The 15317-nt window shown below is 44.5% G+C and overlaps 2 protein-coding genes across 2 annotated transcripts; one reads left to right on the top strand and one right to left on the bottom strand.

The window, feature by feature from the left end:
- Positions 1 to 1308: 1308 nt before the first annotated feature.
- On the bottom strand, positions 1309 to 4113 carry ccdc86 (coiled-coil domain containing 86). The gene is made up of 4 exons (XM_041934173.1): positions 3520 to 4113; positions 2341 to 2470; positions 2179 to 2253; positions 1309 to 1628 (listed from the first exon to the last, which is right to left on the bottom strand). Exons 1-4 carry the CDS (start codon positions 4023 to 4025, stop codon positions 1461 to 1463), a joined length of 879 nt encoding a protein of 292 aa, XP_041790107.1. The 5' UTR covers positions 4026 to 4113; the 3' UTR covers positions 1309 to 1460.
- Positions 4114 to 4591: 478 nt separating this feature from the next.
- On the top strand, positions 4592 to 15118 carry glb1 (galactosidase, beta 1). The gene is made up of 16 exons (XM_041933191.1): positions 4592 to 4748; positions 5409 to 5578; positions 6308 to 6458; positions 7549 to 7609; positions 7700 to 7794; positions 7897 to 8077; positions 9664 to 9722; positions 9806 to 9927; positions 10033 to 10073; positions 10178 to 10290; positions 10370 to 10444; positions 11385 to 11474; positions 11564 to 11677; positions 11846 to 11977; positions 12141 to 12374; positions 14434 to 15118. The coding sequence occupies exons 1-16, from the start codon at positions 4671 to 4673 to the stop codon at positions 14686 to 14688; spliced, it is 1971 nt and encodes a 656-aa protein (XP_041789125.1). The 5' UTR covers positions 4592 to 4670; the 3' UTR covers positions 14689 to 15118.
- The last annotated feature ends 199 nt before the right edge of the window (positions 15119 to 15317 follow it).

The raw sequence follows: 15317 nt of genomic DNA, 5'->3' as shown, positions 1-15317 counted from the left end.
AAAATAAAATAAACCAACATGCAGTAAAAATATTTGTAAATGTAATACAAATATACCAGAAATGAAATGAATGAAAATGAAAATATACTAAACAATAAACAATAAAACATACCTATATTCTAGTTACATATGGTGCGTTTACTTTTTTTTGTGATAAAACCACTGAAACTTCATGTGTGATGATGAATTGTTGTATCGATAAGTGTTTGTATTATTTTGTCCTCTCTGCAATGCAGTTTTAGCCCGTTGTGTCTAATAAACTGAGTATATATGTAGCTTCAGTTTGCTGTCTTTAGTTAACATTAGGCACCATACCTTTACCTTTAAGACTTTATTAATCTCACAATGGAGAAATGACCTAACCCTAACCCTGGTCAGACCAGACCAAGTAAAGCTGGAGCAGCAGAGCTCCTGAGTGTACTGAAGTGATCCAGGGCGTTTTTACTGCTTATGAATTTAATTTTTCATTTGTAAAAGGAACAGTGTTATTTATGTATGTTTGTCAATAGTTACATGGTCTCACTTTAAAGAACTGTTCACCTGTCCAAGAGCCTCCCAGAGAGGCGGAGTCTATCTGAAGTGAAGATGAGGAGGGCTTCATCGGTGCACACGGCTGACCTGCACATCACATCACATTCAGTTTCTGTTTACAATTCACACAGTGTACCAACCCTTCTGGAAACAGGTTGTAGTACAAATACACAGTCCAGCATGCAGGCAGTGACACAACTCACTCTGTTCTTTGTCCTCTGGGGGGCGCTGCATGTACAGAATTATAAAAACCATTCTTCACCTGTACAAAGACCTGCTGGAACAGGAAGTGTCACCTGGCTGGATGCACCTGGTCTACTGCTGTGCTAAAGTCTGTTCTGACATCACGGCTCCCTCCATTGATTTTGAAAATCTGATACAGCAGCCAGTATTTATTACTTATCATAAATACATAATCAACATATTTAAGAAGGATCATTTAAATTTATGTTAAAGACACTGTTTGTAAGTGACCTCACCCCTTTGTGTTCCTGTTCTGCGATCTGATATCGATATATTGATTTGAGATATGCTAAAAGACTGATTTATAGATCACCTCCTGTCAGCTCAAGTTTACAAAAGCACAAACTATATTGAGTTTCTTTTGAACCCGTGTGCAGCTTTCCCGCCCATCAATTAACGTGATGATTTCATGAAGATGGAAAATGTAGTTTCTCAAATAAAATTCACTCAGCGAAACAAAGTGATGTTTCTTCAGAGACGGTAACAGGACAACAGAAAGATCAATGATAGGACACTAACAAAGCCAAGCAAACCTCGGCGTCATGACGACCAGCAGCAAACACGTTATATTTATTTTAACTATTTTTAACTGAAGCCTTCTTGCTCAGAAAGCTTTTGTCGATGTGGACATAAATCATCACATGAAAATAAAAAACATGCAGACAAAGAGCTGAACATTTACATGTTTATTGTCTCAGTCTTTCTGTGAGATCTTGATCGACCTTTTCACTTCTTTGTGATTTGGTTTTCACGCTCTGCTTCTGTGACTTCTGCAGCAGCGCCAGCGTGTCTCGCTTCTCGATCCTCCTCAGCTGCTTCTTCTTCATCCTCTTGATCTTTGTGGTGTTCCTGATCTGTGATGCAGAGTTTAAACAAAACTCGTTAACTTCCTTTTCTCTTCATCACCTCCCTGTGGACTGCACCGTTTAAATCAATCTCCATAACTTCAATGCCACTCTAATGTGTGTGTGTGTGTGTGTGTAACTATGGCAACATGGTTAAAATTTGTATCATTATATATCTCAGATGTTTCCATACAGTCATAATGTGGCACATGTATGCAAACTCACATAAACTAAACTGTTAAACATCAACATTATGTGTGTTCCATTGAAGAGAGTAAAATTCAAGCACCTTCAAGGTCCTAAAGAAAACATTTCCAGGCTCTTTAAGCTTTTATCATCAAATCCAAACTGCTGTGATAAATGCATTTGAAAAATGAGTAGTTTTAACCAGCTGTTCTGATCGGCATCATTTCATGCATGTGGATTATTATTATTATTCTTCGTAACCTTCAGGGGGTTTAGTTGCATGTTTACACTGTGATGGTTTTGGTGATTGTGTTGCAGAAACAGTCTCATATGGTTCATTATCTCATGATCGGTCGTCTGTTAGTTCACGTACCACTTGCACAATCTCCGCTTTGCGTTCATTCTCTGCGCGACGTTTCAAGTTTTCTTCTCTCCTTTTCCTCTTTTCCTAGAAATTCAGGAGAGACACAGTAAATGTAGACGGTGCAAACACTTTGACGTCACACGAGTTAAATGATCACACGGTTTAAATCACCTCTTTCTGTTTGGCTTTCTCCTCTTTCAGCTGCAAAGAATACTGCTTCACCAGGTCCTTCTCCCGCTTGGCCGCCATCTTCTTGTCCCAGGATGTGCACAACGGTTTATCTCTCACCAGAGCAGAGAACCTATGAGACAAACCACACACAGCAGGTTAGAGGACAACACAAGACACGTCCTGACAGTGTCTCTCATTCAGAAAGTGTCCCAACACAGCCATCAAACTATTATGAGAACTGTCACTTTGATCTGAACTGCTCTTAAATCGTTTCTATTCTTATTTTCTAGATTTCTAACCATTTATTTTTCACTTTTCTCAACTTATCTGGACGTATTTCTGTCATTGTGCTACTGCAACACCTGAATTCACGTGCAGGTACCAATGAAGTCTTATCTTGTCTTATTTTACCTAAAATTAAGATTTACATGATGTCTCCATCTCTACAACTTTGAATACATGACAGATTGATTCTCAGAGTAACACCAGTATGACAGATTCATTAGTTCATCATCATGTTGCGGTTTTTGGTGCTGAAAGTCAGATTTCCCGTCAGGAAGCTTTCAGACGGCCTCCAGGTTTCATCTCATGCTTCACGTCTGTGATATTGATATTTTCTAAAATCAGGTAACTGCCTGAAGATGAAAAGGATCAAATTAAGCTCCACTTCAGGGCTCAGACGAAAACCTGCATAATGTTTACATGCTGACAGTGGAGGAAGTATTCAGTTTACACAAGTACACGTAGAAATACCAGTCTATAAAAGTATAATTAAAAGTTCTGCATTCAAAATTGTATTTATATATAAAATGTATTAGCTGTAAAATGTCCTGCAGTATTAAAATTAAAGTACTCATCATGCAGAGTTACTGCCAGTGTTAAACTGTTGGATCATTTATTGATCATTAGTATAAGTACTGATATGCAAACGGTACTTTTGTGTTTGTAGTTTAACCATCTCACACTTCATTCATTCACTGTTGGGCTTTAATCTCTGATTGATCCTACTTCATAAACTGATCACATGCTTTGTAACTAAGCTGTTAAATAATATTTCCTTTGACATGTGGTGCAGTAGAAGTATAAAGTGGCATATAAAGGAGATACTCTGTGTAAAAGTACCTCAGATTTGTAGTGAATTTGGTTACTTTACCGCATGCCGCTCTGTGGTGATCTCACCTCTGCTTGTTGCGGTTTTTCCAAACCCTCCCGGATTTGGGTTTTCCCAGCGGAATGACCGGCTTCTGTTTCTCACTTAACCCCAGGCGAGGCTTCTTGTGTGGGACAGTGTCGGTGCTCTTGGGTCCCGTCTCTGCCGGTTCAGGCCCGGACTGTTGAACGTCAGCTCGGTGCGGGTCTGCCGCTGCAGCCTCTGCCTGCGGCTCCGCTGGCTCCGGCTCCGCGGACATACCGAGCTTCTCCTCGGGTACACTCTCGGGTCTCCGCTCTGCCACCTCCGTGTTTTTCTCCTCCACCGCCGGCAGCTCCTGGAGGACAGACCGCCTTGTTCTCCGGGTGGGAGTCCTCACCGGGGCTTCTGCGTCTAGCAGCGCCGCAGGAGTGCGCACTTTGCGGCCGCTGCGGGTCCGTCTGGTCTCGGGCGGCGGGTCCTGAACCTCATCCTCCACATGTTCCACTTGAGACCCGGTCTTTCCTTCTGACACGGCTTTCTGCCTCTTTGACATGTTTTAATTAAAACTAATCAAACCACATCACACTGAAAAACTTATGAACCCACGTGTGACCAACGCCAGCGTTGTGTACGTCGCTTTACTTCCGCTTCTATGGCGGATGGTAAACAACGCGGTTGCGCTTTACCGCCACCTGCTGGTGTGGAGTGTGAACTGCAAACTACAGTCTGCACAAACCTTCATACATACAAACATCTAAATCTGCACGTTTCCCTTTAAATAAAGATGCTAGTAAGCAGCTAATGAGCGAGAATAATCCCATCTTAATCATTTTCCTCCTCCTCTTCCTCTCTTCTTAGATACAATTTCTCTGACCGATCTTTCCTGTTGCTTCAGTTTATTGTATTTTTTATTTGTAGCCCAGATAACATCGTGTTATTTAAGGTTTGCTCTGCATGTCTATCTCTTCCCTCGTTTACCACAAATTCCAAAGCTGTCGTCTTTCCTCATTTCATCACTTGAAGGCACATAATTAAAAGGTGCCACACTGCCGCCTGCCGACAAGAAGCGTTCCTGCACCGCATCGATGCAGCGTCACATGATTTCACTTCCGCATCTCCTGATGCTGCACTCATTCAAAACAGCAGCGAGCACTCAGGGAAGTCGGTGCCAAAACGGACTGATTCAAGCAAATGCTGCATGAAAAGTCCTGACCGAGGACTCATCATGTCTCTGTTCAGGTCTGGATGCGTCCTGCTGCTGCTGTTCGGACATTCAGTGAGTATCTCTGACTGCTTACAGGTCTCTGGACTCTGTCCTCGACTCTGAAGAGGCTGAGCCTGCAGCTTCATTTCACTAAAAAGTTTATGTGTATATATATATATATGTATGTATGTATGTATGTATGTATGTATGTATGTATGTGTGTGTGTGTGTGTGTGTGTGTGTGTGTATCTATATATATATAGATGGATAAATAGATAGATAGATACACATATGTATGTATGTGTGTGTGTATGTATATAGATAGATAGATAGATGTGTGTGTGTGTCTGTGTGTGTGTGTATATTTCATATATGTGTGTGTGTATATTTCAGTTATTTGAAGCTCAGTAAAACAAACATCTGCTTGTTTTTAAAGTAGAAATCAAACTCTCACACTGTGTCCAGATATATGTGTGTGTTTATATATCTCATCATCTGTATGGTGAATGGTGAAATAGCCACCAGGACTTTCAGAAGCCTCATTAATATGTCATGTTGGCACAGCCTTTATTTAATATGTGTGAGTGACACATCCTGCAGTCAGCTGACGTGTCAACTCCGAGCCTGAAAGACAGGCCACTGTCATCACACCGTGCAGCAGAACGTACATGATGATCAGAGCAGTCACGCTGGATTCAGCTGCGAGCCAACTTATGATGTGTTGACCTGCAGCTCGGAGATCCTCCTTCCTTCAGAGTGGATCACGACAACGACTGCTTCCGGAAAGACGGGGAAGAGTTTCGTTACATATCGGGAAGCATCCATTACAGCCGGATCCCCCGAGTCTACTGGAAGGATCGACTGCTCAAGATGTACCTGGCAGGCCTGAACGCCATCCAGACGTAGGTTTGCCTCCATGTGCTTTGCTGTGGCTTCGCTTTGTGTTGCATTCACAGGCTGGTGCAGAGACTGCGACGCCGTCAGTACAACAAACCAACCAGAAAAGGATGGTTTTAAACTCACATTTCTGTCGAGCCTCGTGCAGCAAACAGGCAGCGTTATTCAGCTGCACATCGTAATTAGATCTGCAGCGATTAGTCGATCACAAAAAATTCATCTGCAACAGTTCTGACGATCCATCAATAATAAAAATGCCCTGATTCTCTGGTCCCAGCTCCTCAAACATGAATATTCCCAGTTTTCTGGGTGTGAACTGAACATCTTTGGGTTTTGATCTGATGCTATAGATGACAGAAGGTTTGATGGACGCTTTACATTTTACAGACCAACACGATTGAGTAAGTAACGGACATGAAAATGATGGTTTGTTGCAGCTGAAACTGTGTGTAACACTCAGAAATCCACCTGGATGTGCTGGTGTATGGTCTCTATAATCCCAAATAGTGGATTAAAAGAAGTCAGTCGGTTACAAACCAGTTTCTAAAGTGATGATGGCACATAATGGCCGTTAGCGCACGCAGAGACTGGAATCTAGACTCTTGGTAGACTTGATCCTGCTGCTGTTTGATGTGTTCACGCTCTGATTTTTTAACACATGGACCCAGGACTCCCTGTAGAGCAGCACTTTGAGCGTGTGTTCGGACGATACTGACACTTGATTCACACTGAAGGTACGTCCCCTGGAACTACCACGAGGAGTCTCCAGGCCGGTACACCTTCAGCGGAGACAGAGATGTGGAGCACTTCCTCCAGCTGGCCAAAGACATCGGCCTGCTGGTCATCCTTCGGCCTGGACCCTACGTCTGTGCGGAGTGGGACATGGTGAGTTCAGAGTTTTTGATGGTATTCAGAGAGAATCAGGACGTGCAGAACATTTGCAGTAAACATCAGAAGTGAGATTTGGATCACTGCTGTTGGACGACAGCAGACGTTTCTCCAGGCGGAGCCGAGCAGACCAAACATGCCTCTGCAGGGAGATTTTGAAGTACTTTTACTTCCCTTGATTATTTCCTCCTCATGCTACTTTAACATCAAATGCATTCATAAACTGAACTCACCAACACCATAGAAGCGAATGATCTAGATCTAAAACTAGAGATGCATCGATGCTGATATCGGACGTCGGTCTGATACTGACGGCTGGATCAGATACCAGTTTACTTTGGAATAAAGTATCTCTGTGCTGTGATATTTTTAAAGTTTCTCAGTAGTTCCTCCTGTTTGGTGTCTGTTTGTTTCATGTAGTTTCATACAGGAGGATGAGGCAGTGCAGCTAAAGCAGAAAGAAACTGAACTCAGCTCTAATGAGTGGCAGTTAAAATGGAGTCAGGTGCTCACAGTTTCCACCACTACTTCTTCTTCTTCTTCTTCTTCTTCTTCTTCTTCTTCTTCTTCTTCTTCTTCTTCTTCTTCTTCTTCTTCTTCTTCTTCTTCTTCTTTTTTACACTGCTCTCTTGTTAGGCTGTACATGTTTGCGGTGTGGTGAGAGCATGGATAAGTAGACCGTTTTATCTCTTCATCCAATCACGTGTTGAACCTCGCTCCATCCTCGCTGTGAACCACTGAGCCTTTCAATCATGATACTCTCACCTGTTACCAATCAGCCTGTTTACCTGTGGAATGATCCAAACAGGTGTTTTTGGAGCGTTCCACATCTTTCCCAGTCTTTAGTTGCTCCTGTCACAACGTGTTTGAAACGTGTTGCTGCATCAGATCCAGAATCAAAAATCAGGAGACAACAATCATTCTTCTTCATGAGGGACAAAACTAGAAACTTTTTGCAGCCAGGTTTAAGTGCACAGAAGCTGTTTGATACTCAGAACATATTTTGGGTGAAGTGTGAACTTAAACTTTCTCTTCTCATGCCATTTGAATTACACCTGAAACCCACTGCTGTCACTCTGTCCACCAGGGCGGGCTCCCTGCCTGGCTCCTCAACAAGAAGGACATCGTGCTGCGCTCCTCAGATCCAGGTGAGAATCAGCGGAGAGCAGGTTGAGTGATGACATGTCTTCACAGCGGCAGCTCATACGGGACTTTAACTTTAACTTTGTGTGTTTCAGATTACATCGCAGCAGTAGACAAGTGGATGGGGAAGATCCTGCCGATGATGAAGCCTTATCTCTACCAGAACGGGGGTCCTATCATCACTGTGCAGGTGAGTCTGGAGCTCTGACCTCTGCAGGTTTGTCTCTGTTATGTGTTATTACAGCACTCAGTAAGGACATGACCCCCCCCCCCCCCCGCCTGTGTTTGCTAGGTGGAGAATGAATACGGCAGTTATTTCAAATGTGACTACAACTACATGCGTCACCTCGTGAAGCTGTTCCGGTCTCATCTTGGCGACGAGGTGGTGCTCTTCACCACGGATGGCGCCGCGGTCAGCTACCTCAAGTGTGGCGCGATGCAGAATCTCTACGCCACCGTTGACTTTGGGCCCGGTAGGTGTCAGGTGTCAGGTCAATGTCCAGGCTCAGCTGTGTGTAGATATCTTAAGGCTGCATTGTGTAAAAGCAGCTTCAGATGAGAAACATTACATGACGGGTGCATTAGTTCATTCTTTTGTAGTATAAGTGGACAGATTGTTGTTTTTCTCTACACTGACTGACTGTGAGATTAGTCAGAAGTCACAAGGGAAGATCTGGAAAGAGTCATTCATACGTCATTCAGCTCCGTCTAATGAGGAAACTGTCAGGCTATCGTTTCCCCTTAACATCTATTCAACTCTGCTGCCTGGTTATTGACACGGTCCCAGAAAGAAGACCACATCAAGCCTGTCCTGGACCACATTGAGCCTGTCCTGGACCACATCAAACCTGTCCTGGACCACATCAAACCTGTCCTGGACCACATCAAACCTGTCCTGGCATGCTTACACTGGCTCCCTGTTCATTCCCTACATATATCTCAGACCTCGTCACTCCTGATAGCAACTCTGGACCCCTCAGATCCTCCCCTGCGGCGTGTTGGCAGGGCCCTGTTTGTGCTTTTAAGATGAACCTCAGACTCATTTTTATTCTCTGGCTTTTATCGTGTTTAACATGTTCTTATTTTCATCTGAATCCTTTTGTTTTACGTTATGTTTGAGTGTGCTCCTATTTGAATCTTGCTTTATTTCCACAACATCTGTCGTGCAGGTATATGTCTTCATGCATGTAAGTGTCTGTCTTTGTGAAGCACTTTGGTGCAAAGCCTGTTTGCTTCTGAAAGTGTCAATCTGGAAGATTTCAGTCCTAGTTGATTGGGCGACACCTGTAGTTACTGGTGGTAACAGCAGATAATTGGCCTTTTCCATCGTTCCGTGAGCAACCAGGATCTGATTTAATGCAGCTTGAGTCTGCAGACAGCGTGAGTCTGCAGCCAGCGTGGGTCTGCAGACAGCGTGGGTCTGCAGACAGCATGAGTCTGCAGACAGCGTGACGTGAGTCTGCAGACAGCGTGACGTGAGTCTGCAGACAGCGTGAGTCTGCAGACAGCGTGAGTCTGCAGACAGCTGGAGTCTGCAGACAGCTTGAGTGCAGACAGCGTGCGCCTGCAGACAGCTGGAGTCTGCAGACAGCGTGAGTCTGCAGACAGCGTGAGTCTGCAGACAGCTGGAGTCTGCAGACAGCATGAGTCTGCAGACAGCTTGAGTGCAGACAGCGTGCGCCTGCAGACAGCTTGAGTGCAGACAGCGTGAGTCTGCAGACAGCAGGGTGGTGAAAGGAGCTTGTTACCTGGCTAAGAAGTTGGAGGTGTGCTGCCTGCAGCTCTATATCAGCTCACTGTGGCTGCTCCTTCCGATTCCTTCACTTTCTGCAATATTTGAAAACCTGCAGAAAATGACTTGTCTTGTTTTGTAGACGTGTTTTTGATGAAAGATAGCGGTCACTGTCAAACACATTTCACTTCCTGCTGTCACTTCATTATAAAAATCAACTCATGTTTCATCAGTTAGATGCTTTTATTATGACGCTGCAGCTTTAGGAATCGTTGGGTTTCGTATTATTAAATGTTTTAACTTGAAGCTTCGTTGTTATTCTGTCAGGTGGAAATGTTACCGCCGCCTTCGAGGCACAGAGACACGCTGAACCTCATGGACCTTTGGCAAGTACTTGATCCGGTTTGCCCTCTGGGATTTTAAAACCACACTGCATTCATTCTGACTGTGTTTCCTTTTGTGTTAACAGGTGAACTCTGAGTTTTACACCGGCTGGCTGGACCACTGGGGGTCCCGTCACTCCGTCGTGTCGTCTGCGATCGTGGCCAAGTCCCTCAACGAGATCCTGGCCACGGGAGCAAACGTCAACCTGTGAGTGTAGATTAGACACACAAAGCCAACATCAGGCTGAGCTAACGGCAGAAATGTACACGAGTCATGTGTGACTCACCTGCTAACGCCTCTGTCTCCTCGCAGGTACATGTTCATAGGAGGAACAAACTTTGGATACTGGAATGGTGAGGTCACTCCGACAGACTGGTCTGATGAGATGAATCGTTTTCATTGACTCATGATGACGTGGGTCATGACCTCACCCTCTGATCACCTCTTCTCACCTCAGGTGCTAACTCTCCGTACGCCGCGCAGCCCACCAGCTACGACTACGATGCGCCGCTCACGGAGGCCGGAGACCTCACAGAGAAGTACTTTGCTATTCGAGAGGTGATCAGAATGGTAAGAAGGTGCAGGCCTGAAGGTTTGCTTGTATATAGTGTGTGACATCTGGAAGAACTAATCTGTGTTTGCACATCAGTACAAAAACATACCAGAGGGGCCGATACCACCAACAACTCCAAAGTATGCATACGGGACTGTGGTGGTGAAAAGGGTACGTACACTGTCTGCAGCTGAAGCTTTTATCGCTCAACATTCAACAACTTGTTTTTGATCGATTTACAACCACGATTCCAAAACAGTTGAGACGCACAGAATCTGATCACCTGCTGATCCTTTCTGACAGAAACTCACCTGGAAACAGCACAAAGTCAATATATTTAAAGGATAACTTTCGTTTTTTACAACCTGGACCTTATTTGTAGCATTAAATACGACCATTTACTCACCCAGACAACTTTGGTGGCATTTGGAGTCGTTTTGAAGAAATTAGCCCCAGAGGAGCGGCGCGTATATCCGTATAATGCGAGTACTCGGGGCATCCATGCGCAGCCTCTATATAACGCATAATCTGCAGAAACTCGTTCATATTCCAATATTTAGTTCTGATATGCTGGTGCTATTCCCCTCTGAGCCGGCGGTCGGCTAGTTTAGCTGTAGTTTGGCTCAGCTATGGTTCGTTATTGCGTATTCGTAGCCGACCGCCGCAGAGTCAGCCGTGTTGTGGCTGGCTGCTCGCAGCGCCCGGCGTTCGGTAATGACATCATCCACGTCAGAGGTAGTTGTCTAGAGACGCTGGATGTTGATAACATGCCACCACGGGCCACTGGATTCTGAATCTGAAGCAGCAACACGTTTCAAACACGTTTCAAACAGGAGCAACTAAAGACTGGGAAAGATGTGGAACGCTCCAAAAACACCTGTTTGGATCATTCCACAGGTAAACAGGTTGATTGGTAATAGCGAGGATGGAGCGACATGATTGGATAAAGAGATTAATACCTGGACTCAGGAACACTTCAGGAAGCTGATCAGGAAACCGTTTGATTGTTGATGACTGACTCTGGTTTGATTTTGCGCAGCGTTCAAACTGTTCTGGAATCAGGGTTGTACCACATGAAGCGTTGACAGTAAAGTGACTTTGTTGCTCGCAGCTCCAGACGATAGCAGATGCTTTAGAAACGCTGTCTACCTCCGGCCCCGTGAAAAGCTCGTATCCTCAGACTTTCATTGAGCTGAATCAGGTCTGTTTTCTGTATCATCAAACATCTTTTCACAGCGATCTTCTGTCCTATGATTGATTTTTGCTTTTCCCGCCCTGCTTGTCCCGCAGGCCTTCGGTTATGTGCTCTACAGGACGACGCTGCCTGTTAACTGCACCACGCCGACTCCTCTGTCCTCGCCGCTGAACGGCGTCCACGATAGAGCGTACGTGTCAGTGGACGGGGTGAGTCGATCATCGGGTTTTCTGTTGATCTCTCTGTGGCTCGTCACTCAGCAGTTCTTGTGCGGCTGCTCGTGCTTTAACAGTACTGGACTGAAGAGTGTGGAGGAAACGCTGTTTCAGTATGAGTAAACTGGAGTGACGGTGTATAAAGCGTGAGTTCTTCTGCAGGCGGCTGTGGGGATTCTTGAAAGGAACGTCGCCTTGACCGTCAACGTGACGGGGAAAGCTGGCAGCCAGCTGGACCTCCTGGTGGAGAACATGGGCCGAATCAACTACGGAAAAGACATCAACGACTTCAAGGTGTTTCAGCTGCATTTTAAAGCTCTGACACGCAGGTTGAACCTCACGAGGCTCAGAAATGATGTGTTTTTGTGACGTAAAGCTTCTGTGTCAGTGTGAGTTCCAGCTCGTGTGAAACGATCGGTTTCCTCGTTAACTCTTGTCCGGTTTCTCCGCTGCGCAGGGCCTGGTGTCCAACCTGACTCTGGGGGCGGCCACGCTCCGGGACTGGACCATGTACAGCCTCAGTATCGACGAGGCGGTCGGTCAGGGCCTTCTGAGCGAAACGAAACCATCGGACGCACCTCGGCCTGCCGCTCCCTCCCCTCCGGCCTTCTACCAGGGAAGCTTCATCATCCCTGACGGCATCCCAGACCTCCCGCAGGACACCTTCCTCAGTCTGCCCCGATGGAGGAAGGCATGTCACGACGTTTCATTCGAGCTGAAGCCATTTTACCTTCTAAAAATAATACGTGCAACAACAGAAAAACCTGATTGTTGAAAGTTAATAATAATTAATTCTGTTAACTGATTAATTGTTTAATGAGTTAAAATGTATGAAGCAAAAACAGGAGAGGTGCTGCTTCAGCTGCTCAGATGTGAAGCTGCTTTTGTTTTTTACAGACTAAATGACTATCAGATATTTAAAGATCTGATTAACGAATAATAAAAATAATCTCTGGTTGCAGCCCTGCAAAACACTGGTTCCCAACCTGAGGGTCCCGACCCCTACTAGGGGTCGCCAGAGCTTCTCAAAATTCAATCAAATTAGGGATGCACGACAACTGTTTTTTAAAACCGATACCGACAACCGATAACTTTCAGCTCCTAAAGGCCGATACAGATAACCGATAACACACACATATACCTAACATCCTGACATCAACACCACAAACAAAACCAAAAACAGCGGCGCACAGTGAGAGGCGGTTGCTAGGCAACGTACGTGTTTACTTTCAGAGCCGCTGCGCAGTGAGAGCGTTGACAGACGAGTAGGCTCATTTTAAATCAATAAAATGTGATTTAATCACTATTTTATGTCACATTATTGAATGCTTTAGTAGTAAGCCGTGTTCTAAGCGGGATAACGTATAGTGATCAGGTTCCTATGGAGAAATAAACCCCACCGCTTCGTGTCGGGCTTCTATGTCATCCTGAAGGAAGATACATGATCCCTTACTTAGACTCATCTATGTAAACAAACTGAAGAAGGGCAGTCCATAGAAAGACAAGCACCATCACGTCCATAATTAAATCGTCAATAACCTCAGCCCGTGGGTCATCTTTGGCAAATTTCTTGGACTTTTCGAAAGCCTCGCCGACGTGTGTCAGTCCCGGTGGCTTCTTTGCGGCTGGCTTGCTAACGTTAGCGTCTTTAGCAGGCCGGCCGTCCTCATACGCTTTCCAAACTCTGTCAAAGTGGTGGTTATGTTTCAGGTGGCTGGTTTGACCAGGTTTGAAGTATTAAAGCTTGTGCCATTTCTCGCTCCTCGTGGAACTCGCTCGGAACATTTGTTACGAATAACCAGCGAACTGTCTCCTTCGGAAACTTTGAAGAAGTCTGAACTCTGTTTTCATAAGCACGCTGTGCCGCATGCTGCATTCAAGGTGTAACGTACATTCCCCCGTTCCCTCGTTTGGTAGTCGTTCTTTCAGCCTTTTTCAGTTCATGTTTCTATTCCTTATGTGTAACATGTGTAAAAATGCTGCAAATATTAATTCAAGTCAGCAACTAGCAAAATTATGACGGAGTTATCGAGTTGTTTTCTGGCATGAGGGGGTATTCTTGATTTTTCCCAGTGAGAAGGAGTTTTTCTGATTATGCCAACGTCACATGAACGCAGCATTCACTGCAGGCCATTCGGGTCTCATAGTGGGAGCGAGGCACTGCCGTGCTGACAAAAACACATATGTTATCGGGGCTGTTCGTCATGATATCGGACTTACCGGAATGACGTCAAAATTTCCTGTTATCGGCCCGATGTTTATCGACCCTATAACTATCGTGCACCCCTAATCCAAATTGCTCATTTTATGCAAACTTCCTGCAGTTTTTGAGTTTCATCAGTTTCGTAGAGCCTGTTCTGTTATCGTTTCGTTCTGAATATAAAATGAAATATACAGAAAATGTGTCATTAGTCAGATCGTCAGTCCCTTAAGGGAAAAGTGTGTGTGAAGTTTTTAAAGGCCTGACAATCAGTATTTCAGACCGTATAAATTACAGGTAAATACAGACATATTGAAGAGTTTGACCAGATGAGAAACAAGCATTTTTGTGTTTAAGTCAACAGACCATAAAAAATATCAGCTTTGATTTACTCCAATTTTTAAATGATAACAAACAAGAATGACTAAATGAAAATAATCTTTATCTGCAGCCCTGCTTTAAATGTAAGAAAAAGGCTGTTTGAAGGCTTTAAACTGAGTCGTGTTCCAGCCTCATCAGTCAGTCCTTTTAATTCTTTTTCCTCTTTCAGGGTCAAGTTTGGATCAACGGCTTTAACGTGGGACGTTACTGGCCGGCCCGCGGCCCTCAGCTGACACTTTTCGTCCCTGCTAGCATCCTGAGCACGACCGCGCCCAACAATGTGACTGTGCTGGAGCTGGAGGAGGCTCCCTGCAGCTCCGGGCCGTGCAGGGTGGAGTTCACTGCCTCCCCCATCCTGAACGCAACAGTCCAGTCTGACCACGAGCAGCACACGAGACTCTTCAATAAACACGACTTGTTGTGATAACAACCGAACTCACTTTGCTAAATCCGTTTGCACTTTGTCTGATTTGAAGAAGCTGTAATTTGTGGCAGAAGGTTGATCTGAGATGTTAATGATTTAACGAGTATTTCTGGAAAGTGGTCAAAATTTCAGCCAAATGTTGTTTGTGTGGCCGTTTCTACCTCGCTGATTTTCATTCAAAGCCTGTTTTGTCTTTGTAAAGGGATGATTGCCAACAGAAGCACTGCCAAACACCACAGCAGCCTGTATTTCAGAGAATGTTTTAGTTTTTATGTGATAAATACATCTGGGAAATACTGTAGGTATTATCATGTAACTGCAGATATATTGTGGGGCTGTATTGCTTTTGAAAGTATGTTGCACTCTGAACCCATCTGATTTAATGCTTTTAAAGCCTTTTAAAACGAACAATAAAACACATGATTTGATATTACGCCATCGATCAGCTTTCTTATTGTGAGATAAAGTTTCATTTGTTCTGGTAAAGATGGAGAATACAGAAGACGTGTTCATCTTCGCTTAAAACTGTCTGTTTGTGGCAGTTCAGGAAATAAAATGAATGTGGAGACATAATATTTAAACAGTTGTCATTTTAAGGACTCCCTTAAAGTCTTTCAAACAACTGTAAT

This window comes from Chelmon rostratus, chromosome 3, assembly GCF_017976325.1.
Source record: "Chelmon rostratus isolate fCheRos1 chromosome 3, fCheRos1.pri, whole genome shotgun sequence".
NCBI classification, from domain to species: domain Eukaryota; kingdom Metazoa; phylum Chordata; class Actinopteri; order Chaetodontiformes; family Chaetodontidae; genus Chelmon; species Chelmon rostratus.
The sequence above is the reverse complement of the archived record's forward strand: the minus strand, read 5'-3'. Positions and strand labels throughout refer to the sequence as shown.

Bases quoted from the DNA above. Each gene is read 5' to 3' on its own strand.
- glb1 (XM_041933191.1), top strand. From the start codon at position 4,671: ATGAAAAGTCCTGACCGAGGACTCATCATGTCTCTGTTCAGGTCTGGA. The intron at 5,579-6,307 runs GTAGGTTTGCCT...TTCACACTGAAG, and splicing joins GGCCTGAACGCCATCCAGAC to GTACGTCCCCTGGAACTACC. The intron at 9,928-10,032 runs GTGAGTGTAGAT...GTCTCCTCGCAG, and splicing joins ACGGGAGCAAACGTCAACCT to GTACATGTTCATAGGAGGAA.
- ccdc86 (XM_041934173.1), bottom strand. From the start codon at position 4,025: ATGTCAAAGAGGCAGAAAGCCGTGTCAGAAGGAAAGACCGGGTCTCAA. The intron at 2,471-3,519 runs GTGAGATCACCA...TTTGTCTCATAG, and splicing joins AAAAACCGCAACAAGCAGAG to GTTCTCTGCTCTGGTGAGAG. The intron at 2,254-2,340 runs GTGATTTAAACC...CTGAATTTCTAG, and splicing joins AGAAAGCCAAACAGAAAGAG to GAAAAGAGGAAAAGGAGAGA.